Raw genomic sequence first — 25357 nt, forward strand, 5'->3', positions numbered from 1 at the left:
CTGCAGACCAGCCTCCAAGGGACAAGAAAATCCCACTTGGGTTCACTCTTTCTCGCTCCAGCCTAGAGAAGCAATTTCACACGGCGCTCAATATTGCAGGCAGAAGGGAGGGGGTTTGAATTGCAGTTCTACAAAGTATTAGTTATGTGGCTTTCAGCCAGTCACTTGAGTGGGCCTTAGTTTTCCCATCTATAAAATGGGGATCCTACTGTGCCTGTCTCACACAGCTGTGCTAAGGCCTAAATGAACTAATAACATAAGTGCTTAACAGAGTATCTACAATCAAATGAGTATGCAAACAATACCACTTTCAGGTAAGAGCTACATTACAGGTGGTAGCAGCAATGAGGGAGGAGGGTCATGTATGTCATTATAGGGGTTGTATCAACTTTACACACTGAACCCTGCCCAGGACAGCCAGCAGGAGGAACCTCAGTAGTGAGCAGGAATGCCAGCAGGCGATTCCTGGGGCTCTCTAGGGAGATGGGTAGTTCTCAAAGGATCCTTTTTACTGTTCTCTCCTCCCTCTGGGTGCGTTCTCTCACTGGTGATAGATAGATACCTTTTTCTCACAGCTACTAGAAAGCATACTCATGCATATTTAGGAAATCTCTTGAGACCTGTGAGCCCAAAGAATTTGGGGTTATGTTAATACAATGCCAAGTTAACATGAGACCCATTAAGGAGAGTTCCAAGGGGAAGTTATTCCCATCAGCTTGAGGGTGTGGACGACCTCCGATTGTACACTAATGCTTCCTCCATGATTTCAGTCAATCAGACTCTCATACTGACAGTGTTGAATTGAACTCACTAATTTTAATTATTTTCTTAATTTTAATTATTCAGGTGCATCCTCCCAAAACCTGGAGAGATTTATAGAAAGGTAAGTGGAAGAGAGATGTAAGAAGCTGTTTTTAAATTGGGTTTCTCGTTTTGAAAAACGAATGAAAACTCTGTTGTGTAACCACTTCTACTGAGCATCAGTACCTTGTTAGTCACTTTGCAAACACTGGGAGATTATCACTTGGTGGGCCAGTGAGCCCTGGAAGTGATTAGCTTGCGTAGGCCTTGAAGAAGTATCATAAAAATGCATGTGACGTGGATAAAACTGAGATCGGGCCAAAGAATCTGAAAAAGACAAAAAGGAGTGTTTCATTTTCCCGCTTTATGAACGAGAAAACAATTTTGTGCTCATTTTTTACTTAAAATTAAGAAGCAAGACCCTGGGTAGCTCAGAACGGAAACTTTGAGAAACCCCTGATTTTTCAAAGTTAACCACAGGCCCACCATTGTCAGGAGGTCTTCTGAATCTGGACATAAGTAACCCAGGTAATTCACCTGTGTCGATTGATGACAAAAGCTGTGAAAGATGCTAAGAAAGTGGTAGCATGTCCCCTACTGGAGACTTCAATCCACTCTTTTCAATTCTACGCCTTTAGGTGGTCTTTCCCTGATGGGAAAGCGGGTTAAAGACCATAGAGAAGATGGGGGAATGGAAACAGTGATACTACAATGAAAGAAAAGTAGCAAAAAGTTACCCAGAGGGTGGTCATACAAAGATTCTTTCATAGGCCCAGCCTGTGACATGGGTTACAGAGCTAGGTTTGTAAGTGTTTGACGTTCCGATTCCGTCTGTGGATTCTCAGTTTGTCCAGGAAAGAGCTGTTGGACCATCCAGCCATCGTCATATATGCCATGATTGGAAATGATGTCTGCAGCGGGTGAGTTACTGAGAAAGGTTTCAAAAATTGTCTGACTCTGGGTTTCCACCTCTTCTCCACTCCATTTCCCTCTGTCACAGTAGCCTGCTGTTGAACTGAATTTCTCTACCTGAAGAAGTCCTAAACACATGCAAAATCAATGAATCCAACCCGTAAAGCTGAAAAATCCTTTTTTAAAAAATCTGACCCCTGGATTCTTTACTCTGATTCACCAGTGGGTGTGCCATGATCAGCTCTGAGTGGTATCACGAGAAATATACTCCTGCTATCCAAGAATCCAAGATGGAGAATCATGACTTTTTCAATAAAATAAGGCAGAATCCCAGCTATCCCAGGAGAACAGCTCCCTCATTCATATTTTCATATACTTACTCACATGGCAGAGACACCCTAGACTTAGAGCGCTTGCAAAGAAACTGCACATAATTCATGGCCAATCGTATTCATGCCCATGGCCCCTGGTAAGGAAGTGGTTTTGCTAACCTGCTACTAGCAGTAGTGATCTCAAAATGTTGAATGCCTTAGTTCTCCCACAACAGTTTAGAAGGTTTCTCAAAATCTGTGTATATCCCTAAGAATATGCTACACATGTGAATGCCATCTGTCTTGTGATCAGGGCCAAAAAGAATAAAAAAGGTGACATTGGCTTTAGAACAACTCCCCACCCAGCCACCCAGCTACCATTTTAGAAAACAGGAAAGGAAAGCCAAGAGAAGTCACGTGACTTGCCCAATTAATTGAGTAGTGACAGAGCTGGACCCACCCCAAGTCGGGCTAGAAGCAGGCCGTCCTGCTCACTGCCCACCCTTTGCTTTCCCTACTTCCCAGTTCAATCTTATTAACCCGTGCTTGCCCTCGTGTACACCTCCATGAGAGCCTTACAACTTAGAGTGAAGGAGGTGTAGACCTAGCAGGGAAGTGAGTTCGGGTCAGGAGATACCACACTGTGATCCAGAGACGTTTATGTGCCAGACCCTGCCTTGGCACTCCCCAAGCTTGTTCCCTGCTTTCCCCCAGAACCCCAAGTTTGCCAAGGCTACACGTTGGGTCCAAGTCTCAACCTCGGTGATAAACCACCTGGAACTCTCTGGTAAAGAGCAAACAGCCCCGAAACCTGCCAGGAGCCCAGAGCTACCCCACTCTCTATATCATCTCGTCCCCACAGCAGCCCTCAGAGGCCAGTACAATGGTCCCCGTTTTATAGACGAGGAAGCTGAGTTTCTCCAATGTTAAGGCACTTGCTTCCACCGTCTTGAGCAGCAAGGCTGACAGCCACACCACGTTCCCTGATGAACTTCAGTGCTCTTTCTATAGTCCACACGTGCCTGATTTACTTTCTTTTATGCATTCAGTGGTATGTATTGAGCACCTATGATGTGCCAAGCACCATGCCAGCCTCGGGGATACAATGGCAAAGAAGCCACAGTCCTTGACATCAAGCTGCTTATGGAACCTGGGTCAGATCAGCCCTGAGGGGACAGGAACAAACTGTCACACTGAGTCAAGGACACCTGCAGAGAGAGGCTTTGACTCCCAGAGCCAAAAATCCCTGGAGCTGACCTTCTCCAGTGGAACCTGCTTACCTTTTCACAAAGCAGTCCACTCCTGCTTTTCCTTTTCCAAAGAGCCAAAGGGCAGGCAGCCATCAGCCTGAGACCTGAGCCAGCCTCTCCCCTGCCAGGATCTGGGCAAAGAAGCAGCAAGCATTTGGGTGAAAGAAGGAGTTGGCAGTGTGGGATGTCCCTGTGATGCCCACTTTGCAATGTCCTGTGGAGGGAGTAGAAAAATAAAGACAGATGGCAACTACACCTCCCCATCTGCCAGAACGTCAAGGTGGAGTTGATAACCCAAAATGAGCAAGTGATTTCATAAAAAGCTCACGCCAGAAATGAGTTGTGTAATAAGTCCATCCTGGAACAAGTTTGGGGATATTTGCTTGACTTTTCTCTTTTTTTTTTTTTTTTGATGATGATGCTGTCTCTTTCCGAAATAATGCCAACGATGATGTCTGACAATTAAGTTCCCGAACTTGTTGCAATGCTGTTGCTAACCTTTTTTTATATCAGAGGAATTATTCACTGTGAATTTGTACCAACTGGACAAACAGTTCACCAAGTTTACTATTTGGAAGTGCTGAAAAGACTGCGTGAAAAAGTTAGATGCCCTGAACTTTTCGCCAACAATTCATGGCTCTTGCATCACGACAATGCACCAGCTCACACGGCACTGTCTGGGAGAGAGTTTTTAGCCAGGAAACAAATAGCTGTATTGGAACACCCTCCCTACTCACTTGATCTGGCCCCCAATGACTTCTTTCTTTACCTGAAGATAAAGGAAACACTGAAAGGAAGACATTTTGATGACATTCAAGGCATCAACTGTAATACGATGACAGCTCTGATGGCCATTCCAGAAAAAGAGTTCCAAAACGGCTTTGAAGGGTGCACTAGGCACTGGCATCAGTGCACAGCTTCCCAAGGGGAGTACTTCGAAGGTGACCGTAGTGATATTCAGCAATGAGGTATTAGCACTTTTTCTAGGATGAGTTCGCGAACTTAATTGTCAGACCCCATATATGTATCTCTCTCAATTCTCTAAATTCATGTAGTTATTCAGTAAATACTTGGTAAATGAATGAAGGTCATGATTAGAAGACAGCTCTTAGTGTCTAAAATTCAAGAAACAAAGAACATAATAGAGACAAACCTCACTTTCTCATTGTAACTATTCAATTCGGCCTAAGCTAACCCAGCTTCCTTGGACATTTCTATCATTGCCCACGAAAGCATGTGCGTGATACAGAAGGAGAAAAATTCCAGGAAATGGGGCAAATGTGAGTGAGCTACCGTTCCAGAAACTTAGGTAGCAGGGGAGCAATGGGAAATGGGAATGGCCTTCAGATCCTGAGATCATAAAGGGTGGTGACAACATTTCCCCAACATCCCAACACGCCAGCCCTGAAAAAAACACCGTCATTGCTGGAAATGTAATTGCATTATAAAAGCACCTAGCACTAGCCACACAAATTGACATGGTTCCCTTTTTTATAGTGGACCTAGAAATTATAAACTGTATACTTTTCACACAAGAGAGAGCCAGGACCACCCCACATAGGTTATTTGTGTGCCCCGGCCCCCGAGTATTTTTTTTTTTTTTTTTTGCAATACCAATGCTTCAGAAGTCGCCTCAGATGGCTGATCAGCACTGCATTAAGCATTCAGCCAAGGTGCTGATGCAAGGAGCCGGGGCTGCCCAGACACAACCCATTCTACCCAATCAAATGGCAGAAAACCAGCAGACAAGGGAAAGGGTACAACTGCTACTCAGAGGAATTTCCTCTCCCAGCCTCCTCCGTGGAGGCCTGGTGGCCAAGGAAAAGATAAGGAGTTTCCCACCCAGGCCACAGCCATGTAAGGGGAACCAGGATCTCTATGCTTGGGGTAATATGGGCCCAGGAGTCCCCACTCCATTCCCAGGCTGTGTCAAGATGCTTCCTCGGGGGCTTTGGGTGGGAGGTCTGTGATGTGATTACAACTGGCTGGCCTGAAGAAACGTGTTAATTCTATTACCTGGGTGTTTCAAAAATTCAAATGCCAGCTGTGAGCGAGCAGGTCTGAGCACTCGCTTATGACAGGTCTCGGGGCTTTCACTCTGGTTCTGGGAAACTTTTTCCACAGCACGTTTTTCCGCGTTTTCCACTTCCTTGCGAGGGGCCACCTCTCTCTGGCGTCAGCCAGGTGAAACCTGGCTGGAATACTTGCCTGGGTAATGAAATGATCACAGCCCTGTACCCAAATCATTAGGCATATTTTGCATGATCAGACACAATTCATTAGGACAAAGACAGGCCCTGAGCCACCCACGGGGCCAGGTTCTTTATCTATTCCAGGCCCGGCCGTGTGTTCCTCACAGGTGTGAGAGCACAGCGGTGGGGCATTGACTTATCTCTCATTATGTTCCCTGGCGTAAGCGTTGTGACCCCCAGGCCAGTTCTCCTCTGTAAACTTGGCAAACCTTCACCTCTCCATCTGAGTGACTGGCGTGAGCTTGCTGGCGTGTGAAGGGGGATACAGGGCACCGAGGTGGATAGGCAAAGCCAGGATGGCGAAGTGGGCCTGATACTGGGCTCCAGGACACCTGGAAAAGGGTTAGACGCTCTCAGCTCAACCCATTCAGCCTTTGACTGACACCAATGAAGGCCTAGGAGGCGCTTCCCAAACTGCTGGGACTCTCGGGTCACCAACGTACTGGAACTAACAGATCAAAATGGCGTTGAGAAGCCAGAAGGCATCTTCTACGGCATTCAGAAGGGCTGCTCCTCCATCTGTCACTTACACCCTTTTGCCCTTGCCTGAGCTAAGAATTGGTTAATTTTGCCGTGCACATAGGATTTTACGACACACGCGTAAATTAAGTGGCTTTACACGATGGGGCAAAGATGATGGGAATCCATTTCATTAGCAGCACCAAGGCTTCTGTCGTGATCTCACGGAGTCATTAGCCATTTTGGTTATGCTTGCTTAATTTTGGGGGGGTGCCCCTTTGTTTATCTTTGTTTCTTTGTTTATCATCACGGTTGTGTCTCTAACCAAAAAATAATCATCAAATAGGGGGTCAGGGAGACTTTCTCCATCTTAATTCATCTTGATTTCATGTGGTTGGAGAGACAGCTCGGACCTGCTCCAAGTTAACCGATCGTGAGAGTTTGAAGTATTTGCAGCCAGATTTTTTCTATGCAAATTCTAATTTACATATGTATTAATATTCATTGCAATGAAATCACTATGCTTATTGCTCTGCCATTTGTTCTTTTCAATAAACAACACTTTTTAGCAGTCTTTCCATGCTAATACACACAGATTACTTCATTCTTTTTTATTTTATTGAGGTGAAATTCACATAATGTAAAATTAATCATCGTACAGTGAACAATGAGCCAGTGGCATTTAGTACACTCAGGATGTTGTGCAACAATCATCTACATCTAGTTCCTCCATTCTTTTTAATAGCTGCATAGCATTCTACTGCATGGATTTACTACAATTTATGCAGGCAGGCTTTTGAGCTTTTTCCAGTTTTATACTATTCCAAGCAGTGTTGCAATTTGTATGTACATTTGTGGAAATTTTACTATAGAACAACTTTCTGAAGGTCAAATTTCAAGGTCAAGAGTAAGTCAACTTCAAATTTTGATACATTTTGAAAAAGTCCCTCCAAAATTATATTGACAATGTCCTTTTAGGACCTCCCTTAAAAGTAAGAATGGTAGATATCCCTGGGGGCCTCTTTCTGTCCCATCTTGCCATGTCACTTATGCCTTGGGTCCAGCCTGTACGTAACAGACTTACTTTTCCTGGTTTGAAATCTGTATTAAGTTCCCTACGGCTCCCATAACAAAGTACCACAAACTGGATGACTTGAAGTAACAGAAATTTATTCTCTCGCAGTTCTGAAGGTTAGAAGTCCAAAGTCAAGCGCCATGCTCCCTCTGAAGAGCCTAGGGGGAAATCTTCCCATGTCCTTCATGCTTCTGGTGGCTCCTGTCCACCCTTGGCATTTCTTGGCTTGTGGCAGCATAACTCCACCCTCTGCCTCCATATTCACATGACCTTCTCCCCTGTGTGTGTCCGTGTGTCCTCTCCTCTTCTTATAAGGACACTAGTATTGGAGTTAGGGCCCACCCTAATACAATATAACCTCATCTTGACTAATTACATCTGCTCCAAATAAGGTCATATTCTGAGGGATGCTATGCAACCCATTATAGGATTATTCCAAAATTTGGAATTGTAAGGATTCGAAATAGAAAACAATTTATAGCATTATTCCACTCAGGATGACATCAAGCAGCTTAGAGCCTCAAGAGTAGATGAAAACCTTAGAGAATCCATATTATCAGGTAAGTACAGGTTAGTACTTAATTTGAACTTGAGGTGTTCCTGAAAGTGTGTACAAAAGTCAACTGTGCAAAAAAATGAACAATAATAGACTTACGTAGTAAAGCCAAAAAATGTTCTAACATCCCTATTTATACCTTTTCTTGTAAGGTGGAAGGAAGAAAGGAAGGAAGGAAGGAAGGAAGGAAGGAAGGAAGGAAGGAAGGAAGGAAGGAAGGAAGGAAGGAAAATATTTAAGAGTAACTTTCAACAGTGTATTTGTAGAATATATTTATTTGTACATTACTTATATTTGCTTTTTTCCAAACCAAAGTCAACCAGCTTAAATTCAAAAAATGTCTCATTGAAACTAAAAATTTGCTACTTTCAGCTCACTTGTGATTTCCATCTTTATCTTAAATTCTTTGATTTTAGGCCTATGCTCTTGAAACTACTTTCAAAACTTTATTTTCCTTTTCTCACTAACTTTTATGAAACAAGAGAAAAATATAATTTAAAATTTCAAATATCCTCTATAGAGCACAAGCACTACTACCGTGTTTCCCCGAAAATAAGACCTAACTGGAAAATAAGCCCTAGCATGATTTTTCAGGAGGACATCCCCTGAGCACAAGCCCTAATATGTCTTTTGGAGCAAACACTAATATAAGACCTGGTCTTATTTGGGGGGAAATACAGTATGAACAGAAAGGCATTAATGCAAAATGGAATTGTCTGTTGGCAGACAGCATTACAGGGACATAGCCTAAAATAGTAGTCTATCAAGAAATTCATGAAGGTTCAAATTCGGTGTAAAAAGGAAGGCTACATCGTGGACACATAGTGTAACTTCATTGCTCCGTGAAATTCTGTTTCCCTGCCTGTACTATATGTGGAAAGTCTTAAAGACCAAGTCGCAGACTTCAAAGTGTCAAACAAATGCTAATCAACACCAGCCTCCTTTGATTCCATTACCTGCATGTGTCGGTCAGGACAGCTGGGGTTAAGCTGCAGGATCACACAGTCCCTCAAATCGTCATAGAATAAAGCAACAGACGTTTACTTCTGACTCACACTACCTGTCTATCAAAAATCGTCATGTGACTCTTCCAGGACTCAGACTGGTGAAGTAACTGCTGTGTAGAACATTGCCCAGACCCATGGCAAAGAAAAAGAACATTCTAGTAGCTCTCATTCCCCCAAACATGACAGACGTCATTTCTTCCTACAACCCATAGGCAGACCAGCCACATGGCCCACCCAACCACAAGGGAGACAGGAAGCCAAGAATATTTTGCAACTAGCACCATAACTACCCAGGGAGGGGGGGAAGGGGTCTCAGGGGACAGGTATTTTATATTCGCATGCATCTATCCTTGTAATCTATAAGCTGTTTTCTGTTTATTTTACCAACAGGAAGATTGACCCGGTCCCAGAAATGACCACTCCTGAGCAATTCTACTCCAAAGTCATGGAGTCTCTGAAGTTCCTAAATTCCCACCTGCCGAATGGGAGCCACGTTATTTTATACGGCTTACCTGATGGAGCCTTTCTCTGGGATCATTTGCACGACAAATATCATCCTCTCGGTAACAGTTTGAAGATACTTTTACTCTTTAACAATGTCCATGTATATCTAGTTCAAATATATATAGTTCACATTATATAGGAACACACCTAAAATACCACCACAGTACACAGATCAGAACCGATGAAGGGAAGAGCCCCCAGGGCCAGGATCTAAAGGTCAGCATCCAAAGGTGGGCAGAATCAGATCCAAAGACAGAAAGAGCAGAAGTATTTTATGAAGAATTAGGACAAACTGAAAAGTAAGAGTTTAAATCAGGAAACTCTTTTAACTGAAGGTAAAATCTAGAAGGAGCTGATGAAGCCCAAATGAAAAAGAGCCCGAAAGCCCTGAGTCAAAGGAAAGGATTTCTCTGAACTTCGGTGATGAGTGCCCCCTGGTGGCCAGATAGAATTCTGTAGCTGAGGGTCATCCGGAGGGTTTGCCCCTGCTTGTAAGCTCTCTTGGATTCCTGGGCTCTGAAGTGCTTTAAAGATCCCCCAGGTGCTTCTGATAGCACCTCTAGCACTCCAGCTGCATTACGCTGTAAAAGCTGTAGGAAGGGCTGCCATGCTAATCTATAAGACACCCCTGTGAGATAGACGTTTGCATTAATTCCGTGTTATAGATGAATAAACTAAGGCTCAGAGAGGTTAGGTAGCTTGCCAAATGTTGCACAGCTCACTGTATGTGTAAGCTGGGTGTAGCATGGCTCTTCTTTGTGTGTTTTGGAGGAGAATGTTCCTTTAAAAAATAGTTGTTGAGTGCCCATTCTGTGCCAGGCACTGTTCTAGGCCATGAGTGATGAGTGGTGAACACAATAGTCAAAAACCCCTGCCAGCATAAGGCTTACATCCCAGTGGGAGTAAGACTGCAAAAGTATGCCAGAGGATGAGTGTTATGGGAGAAAGTTCAGCGGGGAGAGAGGGTAGGGATTGCCAGCCTCTGTCCCCTTAGACAGGAATCTACCAGGATGGGCCTGGGTGCCTTCCCCTCAGCCCCAACTTGGCAGCACCTGTGCCAGCCTCTCATGAAAGGGGCTGCCCCTTCCCTGTGTGGCTGTAGCCCCCTCCTTAAACCACCGTCAGCTAAAATGTGCTGCAAGTCCAACCACTTTCTTATGATTCGGGTGAGCAATTCAAAGGGACAAGACCCAGAACTCATCCTTTAATGCCCTCCTTAAGAGAGCTTTCCCTTACTCATATAGCTTCTCTGCACCTTTTCAATCTCCTCTGGTCCTCCTCCTTCACCCCTGTTTAAGCCAAGCCCCCACCTGCCTCCGGGAGTCCTACCCCTCCCCACACAGGAAAAGAGCAGGAGCCCTTTCACCGGTTCTCAAAGGGTCCTGGTCCCTTCACTGGAGGGCAATGGTAGACACCCACATTCCAGGCTCTTCACCAAGGAGACTGAGGTCGTTTCCTCTTCAGTTAAAAAATGTGCCACAAATGTTGCTATTATCCAGGCAAAATACCATCCAGTCTTGCATGAGGAAAGTATATTCCTCCTATTCCTCCCGTGGCTTTGACCGGGCCCCTTAGACGTGATAACGTGATCACACGGAGAACTTGGCTCTACTCTGGGCTGCCTTGGGCACATGAAGGACAACCATTTGGGCTGAGAATGTCTCTTTGAGCCATTGGGTATGAAAACTGCAGTTCCCCCCCACCACTACCACCACACACAATGTTTCTAGAGTCCTAAATTTCTCTTATGCTAAGAAGTGCTTGGAGCAGGGAAGTTGGGGGTTGGGAAAATGTGCTCCTGATTCACTCCATCATACCCATAGGGACTTGACTTTGGGTTTTGCCTTTACATCCTATTCTCCTTCCATGAACTCTGGTTCCGTAAATTCTTTCAGATATGCCATCCAGGTCACCTGACTTAACTACAGCATGTAATAATGACTCCATGCCATTTGGAAGGGAGCAAGGGAAAGAAAAAAAGTGACTAGGGGACTCACTGATCACTTTGCTAGATTCTCTAGGCCCCTGGTTCACATCCAAGGCAACCCACTCACCCCCACCCATTCTCACAACTGGAGAGGAGGTGCTACTAGCATCTGGCAGGTAGACTCCAGGACGGTCCCAAACATCCTCAATGCACAGAAGGCCCCCATAACCGAGAATGTCAAGAGTGCCACGGTCGAGAAACCCTTCTTGACGCTTCTCCCTGTCTTCAGATGGCCTCAGCTGCTAATCCTACAGGAGCATTTCACGCACAAAAGTGGAAGAAGGAAAAGGCAGACTGAGTTTGTTCTGTATAAAACAACCCTAGTTGTGAAAAAAAAACATTGAATTAGGGAGACAGTTGAAACCATCAAATCTTGTTTAAGATGTTTAAGGTATTATTCATTTCCTAAATTATCCCTACTGCCTGGTTGCCATGGAAAATAAATTATAAAATCCCAACGAAGCCTCAGGGTCCTGGACAGACTGGGAATTGCTGGGATTTACCCAGATTCCCATCTCTCCTCAGGTAACAGAGAGACTTGTAGAAAAAGCTGCTGCTCTACGTTGTCTCTGTTCTGCTCCATATCCAGTCTTTGGTCTTTCGTTTTCACGGGACCACAGAGAAGCAGTTTCCTGCTAGGCCATCCTCTGAGTTTGGATGCTCTGCCTCGGCTAGGGTGTGTCTCACCTTCATCAATAGCCAAACACCCTGGTCTGATTCCCAGGACACTGTGCGAAGGGCTGTGTACGCAAACAAAGGGTTTTCCAATTTACTTCCGCCTTTGAGCCATGATGATGATAATCTCTGGACTTGACTTAAGGATTAGGCAAGAGCTCAGGGAGCAAAAGGACACAGTCCTTGGATCAGTGACAGTCTCTGCTGCCTCAGTAGGACAGGTGGGAACTCAGCAAAGGATAAATGCCACAGCATCAGAGCGGCAGATAATGGAGGCCCAGGCCGAGACCAGGTTCCCAGCTCACTCCTGCCAGGATGTGACTCCCTCCCTCCCAGCATCTGTCCTCTTCTGCCATGTTTGAGAGTCACTTACCCAGCCAGTGTCTGGCTGCCAAAGGCTCTGACAGACCCACAGTCTCTACCGCTAATTAAAATTCCTGGCGAGAAATGGATAGTCATTTTGAGGAATTACCCAAGTGTAAGTTTCACACATTAGGATACTACTTACATAAGATCTTTTGAGAAAGGGCAGCTTTGACCAGTGAGGAATCCTCTCAGACATCATCTGTGAGGAAGGCACCCTTTCCATAAATATGTCCAAGATACCTATTATGTGCTCTGGGGGTAAAGATGACACTAAGACGGAGTTCATTTCCTCAAGGAGAGAGAAAAGACAACTCCGCTGAGGGAAAGAGTATATAGCTCCTGACAGTGAAATTCCTAAGTGTCAGTGACACTGGCACAAGCCATGAGCCTACTGGGAGCTGTCCCCAGGGCAGACCACGATCCAGAGGTCACGGTTTCCGGCTACAAATAAGCGTACCCATAGGCCTTCCTTGAAAGTTCTCTGCCGCAAAGATCGAACAAGAACTTGGTTTTACCCCAATCACTGTTAAACTTAAAACGTAATGTATTTTAAAATATAATGTAGTGTCCCTTATATCCTGTCACTGCCAGTCTGAATTAGAGTGGTTTTACTAAGTTTTAGTACCCCAGATCGTATTTCATGGACGTGTGATTGGTCTTTGTTAATACCTGATAGCTTTTATGGGGCCTAAAATTTCATTTATGGTCCCAGCATTAAATAAATACCAAAGACCCTGCCCTAAAGAACTTACAAATGACTGAGACACTCACTGCTGCTCTAACCAGCTGAGGTAGAACGTGTCCTTTTGTCTTCAGAGGGAGCATTATGACACCCACTGGGCAGCCAGTGCCCCACCCACCCCCCATATGCACACACACACTGGGAGTTCCTCTGCCCCTACAATTCCTGGCCACGGCAGGACAGTCCTTCTGTCTTGGTCATTCTTGACCAGCTTTCCTCGCCAGATTCGCTTTCTAACCAGGGAGTCGCACTACCTCTTTATAGGTATGACATGTAGGGAGTATCAGTCTTTTTTTTTTTTTTCTTCACAAGTTTTATTTTAACTTTAATAGCATCTTGAGATGCTATTAATTTCTTATTTTTTTTTTAGGATCATAAGTTCGGGTTGTACAGTAGTTTTTTTTTTAATTTATTGGGGTGACAATTGTTAGTAAAATCACATAGATTTCAGGTGTACAATTCTGTATTACATCATCTATAAATCCCATTGTGTGCTCACCACCCAGATTCAGTTCTCCTTCCATCACCATATATTTGATCCCCCTCACCCTCATCTCCCACCCCCCACTCCCCTAGGATCAGTCTTTACACTCAGGCTCCTCAAAAAGCAACAATACCATTAAAGTAACAGAGATAAAAGGTAACACTTAAAAAGAAAGAGTAAGTGGTAAACTGACCAGGCCAACAAGAGGAGAAAAACATAAGAACTCTTTGTTCTCTTCTCTTTCTCTAAACCGTAAGCCCAGCACAAACACGCCCACTGACCAGCCCCAGTCACCCTAACCGCTAACAGACGAGAGGTGAAACACAGCTTCCCCTCTTCACAGCTTTCCCAGTTACCTTCTAACCACACCGAACATGCCCCTATCCTGTGCAGCAGACCTGCCTACTCACACTAGGATTTTCCCTTCATTAGCCTGGTCCAACTGGAGCCCGTGCCGGAGGGCAGGGAGAGAGAGGGGGAAGGGACAGGACTGGGAGAAGGCCCAGGGGGATGGCACGCCTTGTGGTCTCATCTAAGCTTGCTGGTACCTCAGCTGTAGGACAGCAGGAAGAGGGGAATAAGCTGGGATGAAACAAGATTTTGACTGTGTTTAACCCCCAGTGGGGATCCAGCAGATGAGTCCCCAGTATCCAGGAGCAGGACAAGCTTCAATCCCTCTGGATAGGCTTGAAGGTAGAAAAGGGGAAGGTCCCAGAGTGCTACTTAGGGTCAGGCATGAGGTGCCACCTCCCCCAGGTTGAAGAGACTGCAGCCACTGGGCAAGGGAAAGAGAGAAAGAACACCTCTCCAGGAGAGAGGGCTCGGCAGGACCAAGCAGGGTGTCAGGGTCCCAGCCAAGCTACCTAAAGTTTATTATGAGGCCCTGGTTCCAACAAGATGGTGGAGAGAAGGCTGCAGGTCAGGGGCCGTCCCAGGAGGGAACCAGAGCGAAGTCATCCAGGTACAAGGAGAATCGAGGGTGCACAGTGCAGGCTGGATATGTCAGTCACTGCAGCTGGGTTGGGCTGAGATACACAGGGACACATACAGAGAGGAGACAAATTATAACACACACACACACACACACACACACACACACACACACGAGGGAAAGGAACCTCAGTGGTGAAAAGCAGGATCTTGGGGAAAGTTAGAGCTCAGGGCTCCATGAGGAGCCCATAAAGTGAGAGCAAGGACAGAAGCCAGTGATTTGGGATTCATCTGAAATGTAAAGACGCAGACATCTCTGGGGAGCAGCCGAGGCCTGGTGTGTCACTGTGACTTTAATGGCGATAATAAGCCTGTGGTTTTCCAGTCGTGGGATTCACTCACCCACACAGAAAGATAATGTATTTTTCCTCTATGACAAGAAAATTGAATCTACCTAGCAGTCTAACTGATCTGAAACATAAGTGAAAAAAATAAGACTGTGTTCTATCACCTTCAATCTTTCTCTCTACTCAGAGATAGGGCCTATTATTTTCCTTTATTTTTTTTTTTTCGAGCGTGAGAGAAGTATTAATGGATAAGACCTCAGTGATTCACCGCTGAGCTTTGGGAGAGCCTGGATTTTGTGTCTCAGCCACAGCATGAAAGCTGAATATGCTCGGGGTGGGTATGCTGTAAGGGGGAAGAGAGCGGGGAGACACTGAGAAGAGGGAAGAACCCCCCCCCCGTACCCCAGAGTCTGTGTCTACCACTGATGTTTGGAAAGGCTCTGGATGAACTTGCATGTGGTACTCCCCGCCTTGTTTCTTAGGCAACCCCGGGACTTGCACCAAAACAGTAAGTGTACAGCATATCTACTATTTGGGGCTCAGATAAGACTTCCACTGGACCATGCAGGGATTTACTCTGGGGACCTCCCCGCTCCAATGGCTGCCCAAGCACTCTTGGAGACCCTCAGACACTCAGAATATCCTGCGAGGCCCTCAGCATGGAGCATTGGGTGAGACCTGGGTGTTTCATAAACTTGGAAGGGAGGCTTTGTCACCTACCTTCTTGAATGCTCCCTGAGCCCCATAGGAACGTGCCATTTTAACCCAATGCCTGGACAAAGCCACGGTTCTGCAAAGTCCCCTGGTAGTGGTGTGCTGGTCCATATGGTACCCTTGTATCTCTACCTGGGGTCCAGATGAGGTCAGGCCCCCCAGGCCCTGCCCAAGCTCATGGCCACGGCTCAGGAAGGGCACGAACTCCTTAAGGCCTGACCTCCCCCACTCCAGGTCTGATTTCTAGGGACTCAGAAAGGGAAGCACCCGCCATTCCTCAAAAGCAACCGCAGTTGAAAAATCAGGGCAGGACCTGGAAGGCCAGCCCTCCGCAGGGGAGGCAGGTCCTCCACACGTGTCTCCAGTTGGCTGCTCTCTCTGAGTGCTTCCTGACCTCTCTGTGTTCCAGGCCAGCTAAACGAGGACGTGACCTATGACCAGTTCTACTCCTTCCTGAGCTGTCTTCAGGTGAGCTCTCGCTTGGTCCAAGGCCACATTCCCCCTCATCACCAGCCCTGTTTTTCTGTAATCACATACCATTTTCCTGCTCTCAGGTCACCCCCTGCCATGGCTGGATGTCTTCCAACCAGACACTCCGCACTCTCACTTCAGAGGTAGGATTCTCGCAGGTGCTTTGATGCCATCTCAAATCATTCTGAACCTGTGTTTGCTGCAGTGTTTTCACTGAGGGTGGCACTGTGGCAGCACAATGGCCTCCAAGCTGGTCAGACATCACGCTTCCAGGGAGTTTGAGAGCCGAGAGCATGTGGGACACCCTATCTCTCTCCTTCTGCCTCCTGTGGGTCTTTCGCTCTTACTGTGTCTCTCGGTCACTGTCTGTGTCTGCCTGTCTCTCGCCTACATGCACGTACACACACCCTTTAAAGCCGGTCCTAGGCATACGTGTAGAGGTGGAGAGAAGTGAGTAAGCTTAGGCCCCGTCTGACTGGAGTTCTCCCACATTAAATGAGGACCAGGTACTCCAGAGCCCTCCTCTCTTCTTGAAAAGAGGTTCATGCAATTCCATGGTTCGTGCAATTTTTCAGGGGTAGTGAATATCTTTGTAAAAGATTCATTGAATTTTTTTTCACAAAAGAAATGTTTCAACTTAAAAAACAAAATCCTTGGCAAGTGTAAAAAAGCACAAAGTCCCATAACAAAAATCCCACCCCAGATGCCACCACCCAAATTTAATATGTGTATATGTCTTTCCAATATTACTTTCTTAATTAGATGTTTCCGGGGTTGTGTCTACACAGTGTGGGAATACTGTTTTATGCCTTTTGATGCTCATAAGTTATTCCTCACATCCTAATTTTGTAATCAATTTAGAGTACACAGCATAGGAGCGCACCATGATTTATTTTATCCGTTGGGGTTGGACATACAGATTTCCAATTTTTCATTGTAATAAATAGCATTATAGTGTGTGTGTGTGTGTGTGTGTGTGTGTCCTTGTGTACCGTGTCTGTTTCTTTAAGACAAATTTCTAGAAAAATTACTGGGTCAAAGAGTACACCATGTTTAAGGATTTGATTCATCTTGCCTAATTGCGCTCTAGAAAGGTTAAACAAATTGACATTCTCCATCACCTATCCCTCGGCAATATTCTATATTATCATGAGCGTTCATCTTTTCTTGGCCAATCCCATGGAGAAAAGTGGGATCTTATTACTTTACTTTGCACTGACTTGGTTCCTAATGAGTTTTAAGAGTTTCATGTGTCCGTTGGCCCTTTGTGCATGAGTAGAATTTAATGTGCAGAGTTGCTCTGTGCTTAAGGCTTGGCGTGGGGGTGGGGACCATCGATTTTTTTGTTCTGCTGGAATTGGAACTAAAGCCAAAGTCTCGATTCCATCGCATGCTCTGTTTCCTTTGTATTCAGAGAGCGGAACAACTCTCCAATACACTGAAAAAAATTGCAACCAGCAAGAAATTCACAAACTTCGATCTGTTCTACGTGGCTTTTGACTTCCAGGAAAGTAAGTTTTGCTGGGTTTGGGTATTAACACAAGACAAAAGCAACAGCTACTGTTTAGAGCTTGCCTGAGCAAGGGGTTTATAAGCCAGCAGGCAGTAGATTGGACAGGGGTTCCTGACTATCCTGACACACTAATAGCTCTGAGTATTGAAAAAAGGTAAAGTGTGACACTCTTTCTGGGAAGGTGGGAGGTCAGCATCACTCCTTATTCACATCAGTGTAGAATCTCTGAAGCAACAGAGCCAGTGACCAGTTGGGAAAAGCTTTGGCAGGGAGCCAGCAGAAGGTCGTTGGACTCACCTAACTTGTCCTTGCCTGTACAGCAATGCCCCCTCACTGGTGGGCTAACGGGGAGTGTGACAGGAATAAGGGATAAGGCAGTGCCTCTCAAAGTAGGCATTGAATTACCCAGAAACTCAGTAGCAATAGAGATTCCCAGGCCCTCCACATAAAGAAACAAATCAGAGTCTCTTTGGGGAAGGAGGAGCTCAAATTTGCGTGAGGCAAAGTGGACAACCCACATCCCAGCCTCCTGGAAAGAACATTAGTATTTCTTTTCAAGTATTCTGTCCAAATACCAGGGGTCACTGATGAGTGGCCCCCCCAAAAACAGGCGTGATTACTGGAGCTACGGTTTCCTCCTTTACATCTGGACTCTGAAAAATTATTATTTACTGGCTTTAATCCTCCCCATCTCATTTTCATTGCTAAGCAATTGTTGTACAAGAGAAAAGCCTCCTGATGACTGTCAGCTGACACGAAGCTAATGAAAAGCTTTACAGTGTGTGCAAAGGATGGATGATTTCTCTTCCAGAGTTTATCCTCTTTATCTCTCCAACCCTCAAAGCCCTCACCCCTCAGCCCCCAGCAGCTGGGAGAAAGCAGATGGCCATCATGAATTATCAAATATTACATTAGCTGACACGCTGGCCCTGCAGACTCTAGTACTTCAATTCTGAACATCTTTTCAACAAGACTGATCTCCCTTAACTAGATTTCCTGCCTAGGTGATACATAGTTCTCTCATGGGGAGAGACATGTTGATAAATAACCGCTCATTAAAATGCAGAGTTAAAGACTCATTAATGAATTCCTGGTGTAAACAAATATACCACCAAGTGATCTTTGATCATTATCAACCTTGAATATAAAGTTATTAAACATAATAATGGCTAGCATTCACATGGGACTGTTTCATCTTCCAAAGTAGCCTCTAGCTCTGTCCTTTATTATCTCTGGGACTACAGGCAAGTCCCTGAACAAACACGTCTAGCTTTCTTTCCAGACCTGAAGATGGAGATACCATACCTCCGTACCAAATCTGTGGGATGACTATGTGAAATCATGTGTGATACCCCTAAAAGCCATGCCTGCGGCATTGCTGGTCCCCAGGAAAGATTACCAGTCCCTCACACCCTTATTACTCAACGTGTGGTTTGGGATGAGCAGCGTCCCGTCCACTGGGGGCGACTTATAAATGCACAACCAGGCCCCACTCCTAATAAGGGTCTACCGAATCAGAATCTGCATTTTAACTCAATCCACAGATGACCCATTCAAATTTCATAAATAGGGCTTATAATGCTCCAAGATTAATAACTTTAGTCAGCTAGTCACCGAGTTTTATTAAGTCCCGTTATGTGCCGTATAGGGGCTGGGCTGATCGCATCAACAGAACAGAACTGTTCTCATTTCCGTGCAGGACCTAGAGAGAAGAGCTATCTCCTTGACCCAGCACTGGCCAGCATTCCGCTGATGACCTTACATGCTCGATGCAGAGGTCATCAGCCCATCCTTGTCATCACAGCAATAATAAATGCAGTGAAAAAGCCACACACAAAAAAGTTCAGTGACACTGCATTTTAATGACACTGGACTGAATATTCTAAATCAAATGGCAGTCAGTCACCTTACTGAGAACTCTCCTTGGTATTTCTTCTTGCTTGGAAATTCTCATCAACGGTTCAAGGAATTTCCTGAGATTTTGTAAATTCCTGGCATTCATGTGAAGGTCTGTTTTGGTACAGGGCCTTCTCCACCTGGCCCTTCACTGGGAAAGACACAGTGGGAGGGTGTGTGAAGGCAGAGGAAAGGGAGACCTGATCCGCCCCCACAAACATCTGTATGATACAGCGTCTACATGGAACGTTGAGGTACCACCGTATCCACCTCCAAAATAGCTGGAATTTGTATCTAGGTATCAGGAACTCTGCCAAGGGCTTCACTTATGTCCAAGATCAGATTACTGCGAAGGAAACGTTTATCCTGAAATCGTAGCCTTTTCTAAAGCAGGTAGAGGGGTCACCCACTCCCAGATCCATCTTCCTGGGCAACCTCCCACACCTGAGCAGCTCATCACCCGGGAAATCGGGCCTACCTCATGTAGGAGAAGTGTGCTATTACAGGAAGAGCCCAGAATTTACAACCAGATGGGAACTGTGTTCCTATCCCAGCTCAGACCCAGAATAACTGTGTAACTTTGAGCAAATTAAATAACCATTTAGCTTTTGTTTTCTTTCGTATAACGTAGCACTAACTAAACAAGGGGTTTATGCAAGGATTGAGACAACCCTTGTAATGTCGTCAGGACTCAATAACTATTCACTTACATCCTCCCACTGTCCCTGCCATCAATACATGGAAAGCACCTACTACATTCTTCCAGGGCATATGATAAATGGAGAATAAATGCTTCTTCTCTTTCAATGTCCAACCCACCTCCCATCTCCAGTCATGCCTTTGGGTCACTTTCAGTTCCTTAGAGGACGCTGCGGTAGAAATGCATCTCATTATCACTGCAGTCTTCTTTTATCAAAAATAAAGACCTTATAGAATTGTTTATTAAATCTGCTGTCTTAAGAGTCACATGAAGATCTTTCCTCTCCTTTCTCTACTATATTTGAGCTGACTATGGCGTCATCAGTATCTTCGTTTTTAATATAAAATTTACAATTTCATGCCCTGTGACAAAGCAAATTGCTGTTGAGGGTCCCTGACCCTTGGAAGCCTGCTGTTCTCCACTCTGAGAGCCTCAGTCCAGCCCTGAAAGATGATTGCTCATCTCCAAAGACTTTTTCTCTCTTGCTGACTCATCCTCCAACTGGTTATGAACTAAACAGGCAGCAATTTTCCCTCCCTTCAGGAAATGCCAGGCTGAGCGGGTAATGTCCTTATTCTTTCTTTGTCTGTGCCAAACATCTCCCAAACAGAGGAAGGAAAATGTCACCTGGCTGACAAGGACATTTTCACTCTGACCATTCACCTATACCACCCACGGCCCTCCACTCCCACAACTCAATTGAAGTAAACCTTGTTCTTAGTTCTCCTATGTATTCTGTTTGTAAAAACAACCAATGACTTCATGGTGCTGACTAACCAGGATGCAGATTTCTTTTTAAATATCTGCGAGTGTTGCTGTTGATCAAGGAGCGACCAAGTATTTTATGAATCTTCTGTCATTTCTATTGCATCTCTAAAAAGCTGGTCATTAGAAGAGTTTCTCTGACTTGACAGATAAAGAAAATATGTTATACATCAAACCCAAGGGATCATTCATAAAGTTTAACTCAGGTCTTCTAAAGAACAAACTGGAGTTTATTTACCTATTTTGAATCATGGTCCCAGGTAAGAACAAAACTGCCCAACTTGCTAGGCTACCCCTGCTTGGACCTCCCACCCTAAAATCAATCAGGGAAGAAACAGAGACCACTGTCTGGTATTGCGGTTGCTCTGAGAAGGCAAAATCTCACCCTGAGATAAACAAACAAAAAACGGTGGCTCTGCCTAGCACGAGTCACAATATCGGTGAAACCTTAAACACTTTTGTGAGTTCCTGACTCTCCCTCTCAGTGTACACTGATGTCTGCAGATATGCGATGACTGATAACCCTCTCCAACATAATAATCATGTGAGAAAATGATGTTTCCCACTGTGAATAGACTGATTGTAGCCTTGGTAACCTATGGCATTTCTTTTAACACCAATCGGATTACTCTATATGATAAGCCAGTACTTTTACACGCTGCATTCCCTTGTAGCATCCTACTCATGTGGGGGAGGGATGGGGATGGACACCCCCCCACGCATGTTTCCTGGCAGGGAGGAGAGCGTAGTAATAATAAAATGTGGGCATCCCCCACTACCCCCCACCTTAGCGTATGCCCGTGATCCCTTGCAAAGCTTGGCAAGTAAATATCCCTTCTCTTTTCTTTTTGCTTTTGTTCTGCAGTTTTCTCTTCAGAATTCCACGTTATGGAAATTGTTCAATTGCTCCAAGGGGAGTAGGAGGGCATAACCATCCCTTCTCATGTTAAAACAGTCACTAATTCTGATGACTGAATTATGTCCACTTGTTACATGAAGTATAACATCTACCAGCACCTCTCCCTCTGTCTACGGGCCAGGATTTTTAGTGTGGTACTTAGGAATGCACATAGAATGCACATCAAAATGGAAAGAGCCTAGTATCACGTTAAGCCTTGGTGCCAAAATTGAATCATGTTGGAGGAAACTCAAGTATAAGCAAATCTGACCTTGTAAATATCAGGCGCCTAGTCAACACGTCTCTCAAGGAACACAGTCTTGGCTTAAACTATGTTTCCTTGATAGGCTCAAATTGGCTTTCCACTGTGGATTTTCCAGATCTCCAGATCACAGTATTCTTTTTCTGAATTTTCTCTAGAGCCCGGTGAAGGCACAGGTTTAGATTCAAGCTGTCACTCAAACTTCTCTGCAAACATGGACAGTCAAAAGTGTTGTAAGAGGCTTCCTACCCACACTGAGTCAGAGGCTATGGGGTGGTCCAGGTCAGGCCCACGGCTTGCTGTAAATTTCTTTAGTACCATCTCAGCCTCTTATTCATCCAACTCTGTAACTTTTCAGCAGACTCTGTCTGAGGTCTTGGCTGGGCTAATTTCCCATTGTCTTTTTAGCCTTAAAATCCCATTGGGATTTCTTTCATTCTTCCTTTTCTTTCTCTTTTTAACATTTGTATAGCACGAGGTGAAACCAAACTGAAAATAAAGGGAGAAGCAGGTAAAAGGACAAAAAATTCCCTGAGAACTAGGGTTAAGTAAAGAGGCACAAGTGGAATGGAAGCGACTTGACCTCTGAAATCATAGGGAGCACTGGCAGGTTGCTGTCCTTGTGGGTGCTTGTACCAGAGACCCTGTGGGACTGCAAGGTAGAGACGAGGCACATACTGCAAAAGAACAAAAGCATTGAGAGGGCTCAGTGGGGGTGACAGTGGCTCTGCATGGAAAGAAACACTTCCAACTGCCTGGCGCTCCATTAAGGGTAATTACTGTTCAGATTGGAGGTGGTTCAGATAGAGAATCAGCATAAAGTTATAAAGTAGGAAAGCAGGACACACCATCCCCACCCTGCTGGAAAACAGTAGGTAACTGGCCCATCCTCCTGGGTAAAGGAGGGAAGAAAGAGCCTGAACCAATGATGGATGAGCAGGGACTGGCAGGAATGGGCTGCGGCATTTTGTGCCCAGGGAAGGCAGTCTGGGACCCGTAGGAGCTTTAAAGCGTCAGGTCCAGAGGGAAAGGCAGAGCACCCAGAATTGAACCCGAAGCAGAAAGTCTGATTCCAAAGTCGTGCCTGAAACAACAGGAAGAACAGCTAGGCAAACTAAAGAAGGCAGATGTTTCCCGAGCCTCAGCCTTTTATTTTTCAAGGTAGCTGCAGCCAAGGGCAGGGAAGAAACTATCGAGGTCTGCAAGCTGGTTCAGCAGAACCAGTAAGTCTTCCTAAGGGTTCCTGTGGTTTTAGCACCACTGCAGCTCTGAGCTTCCTATCAGAAGAGCAGTTACATTCCATTGCTTCAGAGATACATCGGTTACCAGCATGAAACAACTCCCTTGGGACTCCATGTGGAGGACACACTGGACAGTTTGAGTTTCACGAGAAATGCAAAGGCCACTTTCCAATAGCTGCTTCTTCCAACAACCTCCAGTAAAGCCCAGATGCAAAATACAAGAGTGTTCAGTGGTGGCCATTCTGCAGGGAAGAAGCGAGCAGGAATTGGAGGTCCAGTGTGCAGGACTACAAACCACCAGCAGAAATTTTTTCCTGAGCTTAGAGGAAGGCAGCAGGATTAGCAGGCCCTCTGGGCACAGGGCTTGGGTAGCTAGTGGGGATGGCATGTTGTGGTATTAGGACTAATTACGAAAGCAGAATAAACCAATTCCACTTTGGGAAAGTCCAGCTAATTTTGTCCAGTCGAGGCCCCCAGCAGAATTTGCATTTCTTCCTTTGAGGTGAGGTGGAGGTGAAACAACCAGGGTACAGATCCCGGCCCTTGAGTTTTTGTGGAGTGAAGAGGAAGAACCAGTGGAATCTTAGCTGTGCCTGCTCCCCTCTCTGAAGGGTGGGAAAGTGAGGACCTGGGCCACGCGGGGAGCAGCAGGTTGCACGATTTTTTCTCTTTGGAGGCTCTCCAGGCCTGGAAATTTCCTCAGCAAGTTCTTATTGCCTGTATGATCCACAATGCAGAGAGAATGTGCTACTACTACAGACATTCCTGGTCTCTTACTCCTGTTGACGAATAGCGTTATTGCTTCTCATCACTTTGGGGCTCAAAATATTTTCTCTGTAGCCCTTCTCACTCTAAACGTGATGTTGAGATAATTTTACATACGTAATTAGATTTCTGACAAACGGTTGGATTTTTCCTGGTGATTGCTTGACACATACAGGCAGTATCTGGAAATGGTAGCCCATGAAATGTGATGTTAACAAAATGTTCGATTTTCCCTTCCTGCTCCCGCAATACTGTCCTACTGGCCACTGAGAAAGGAGATGGAGTTAAACTGGTGTTGAATATTCCAGAGCTGACCTTTTCCCACCACTCTCCTCAGGACACAAACCACATTTATCCAACACTCTCACACATTTTCTTCCTGAGTTGGGGGATGGGGGGGAATTATACAATGGGAAGATCATTTCCGTTCAGAAAGCCCCCAGCCTGACACAGCAACTCAGAGGCAGCCATGACTGGGTACGCGTGTGGCTTGGAAGTAGGGAGCTATGATGACGTTTTTCACACAGTCCTTGCTCCCTGACTGTTGCTGGTGGAAGTGTGTCTCTAACCCACTGGTTGTATGTGTGCCCTGCAGTCACAAAGAAGTGGCAGAAGAGAGGTGGGCAGGCCTGGCAGCTCATTGAGCCCGTCGATGGATTCCACCCCAATGAGGTATGCGCAGTCACACAGTAGTTGCTGAAGACTATCTGTTAGATTATTTTTTAAATATAATTATGCATTCATGTGTTTATTTTTATCCTGTTTTATTACAGAAGCAATCTGAGGTAAACGTCCACACATGTATAAGATAGAACATTCATGAAAATCAGAGTAAAAAGAAAATAAGGTGGAAATGATACCTGGCTTCTTGACTAATTCGCAGTCATGTAATGTGTGCAGGGGAGGTCTGAGAAACTGCCAGTGAGAGCCTACAGCATCAACCCTGTGCTTTCTAGGGGCCGATGAAAGGAGGGGTATAGGTCATGGCCTCCATAAGACAGAACAATAAATCAAGTACTCAAAAAGGAAAAAAAGAAAGAAAAAAAAGAAAATACATATATATATATTTAGACTCTGTCCCCTCCCGCCCCCACCCTGTCCATTATCCTGGCTTCAACCAGGGGAGCTCCCTTTTTATCCATTATACATACTGGATGTGCTCATGATGTTTCTTAACTAAAAAATAATAATAGAATAAGAAGGGGGAGAGTGTTTCTGCCATTTTTTTTCTTTTGAAAGCCGGAAATTCTCCCCAACTATAGTCTTTCAGACCCAGCCTTTGATAAGTGGCAGTGACAAGCGTCCAAATTTGAGAAGCACTCCCAGTCACCTTGGTCTTGATGGTCAGTCAAACCACAGGGAGGGCTGATCATTCCTTCAGGAGCCTGGATGGAAGTGTAGCACCTTCCCCCAGCTCTTGGCCCAGTGAGAACCCACGGGCATGACCAATAAAAAAAAAAAAGAGTGTTACTCT

The 25357-nt window shown here is 45.3% G+C and overlaps 1 protein-coding gene across 1 annotated transcript in view; it reads left to right on the top strand.

Annotated features, from left to right (window-relative positions):
- Window positions 1–25357, top strand: part of AOAH (acyloxyacyl hydrolase) — a 136072-nt gene that overhangs the window by 101565 nt on the left and 9150 nt on the right. The window contains exons 12-18 of the mRNA XM_081079479.1: window positions 847–883; window positions 1647–1721; window positions 9014–9186; window positions 15782–15840; window positions 15927–15986; window positions 17258–17354; window positions 24479–24555. Coding sequence (XP_080935605.1) covers window positions 847–883; window positions 1647–1721; window positions 9014–9186; window positions 15782–15840; window positions 15927–15986; window positions 17258–17354; window positions 24479–24555 — 578 coding nt within the window. The remainder of the gene's footprint in view (window positions 1–846; window positions 884–1646; window positions 1722–9013; window positions 9187–15781; window positions 15841–15926; window positions 15987–17257; window positions 17355–24478; window positions 24556–25357) is intronic.

This window comes from Rhinolophus hipposideros (assembly GCF_964194185.1).
Source record: "Rhinolophus hipposideros genome assembly, chromosome: 18".
Classification (NCBI taxonomy): Eukaryota; Metazoa; Chordata; class Mammalia; order Chiroptera; family Rhinolophidae; genus Rhinolophus; species Rhinolophus hipposideros.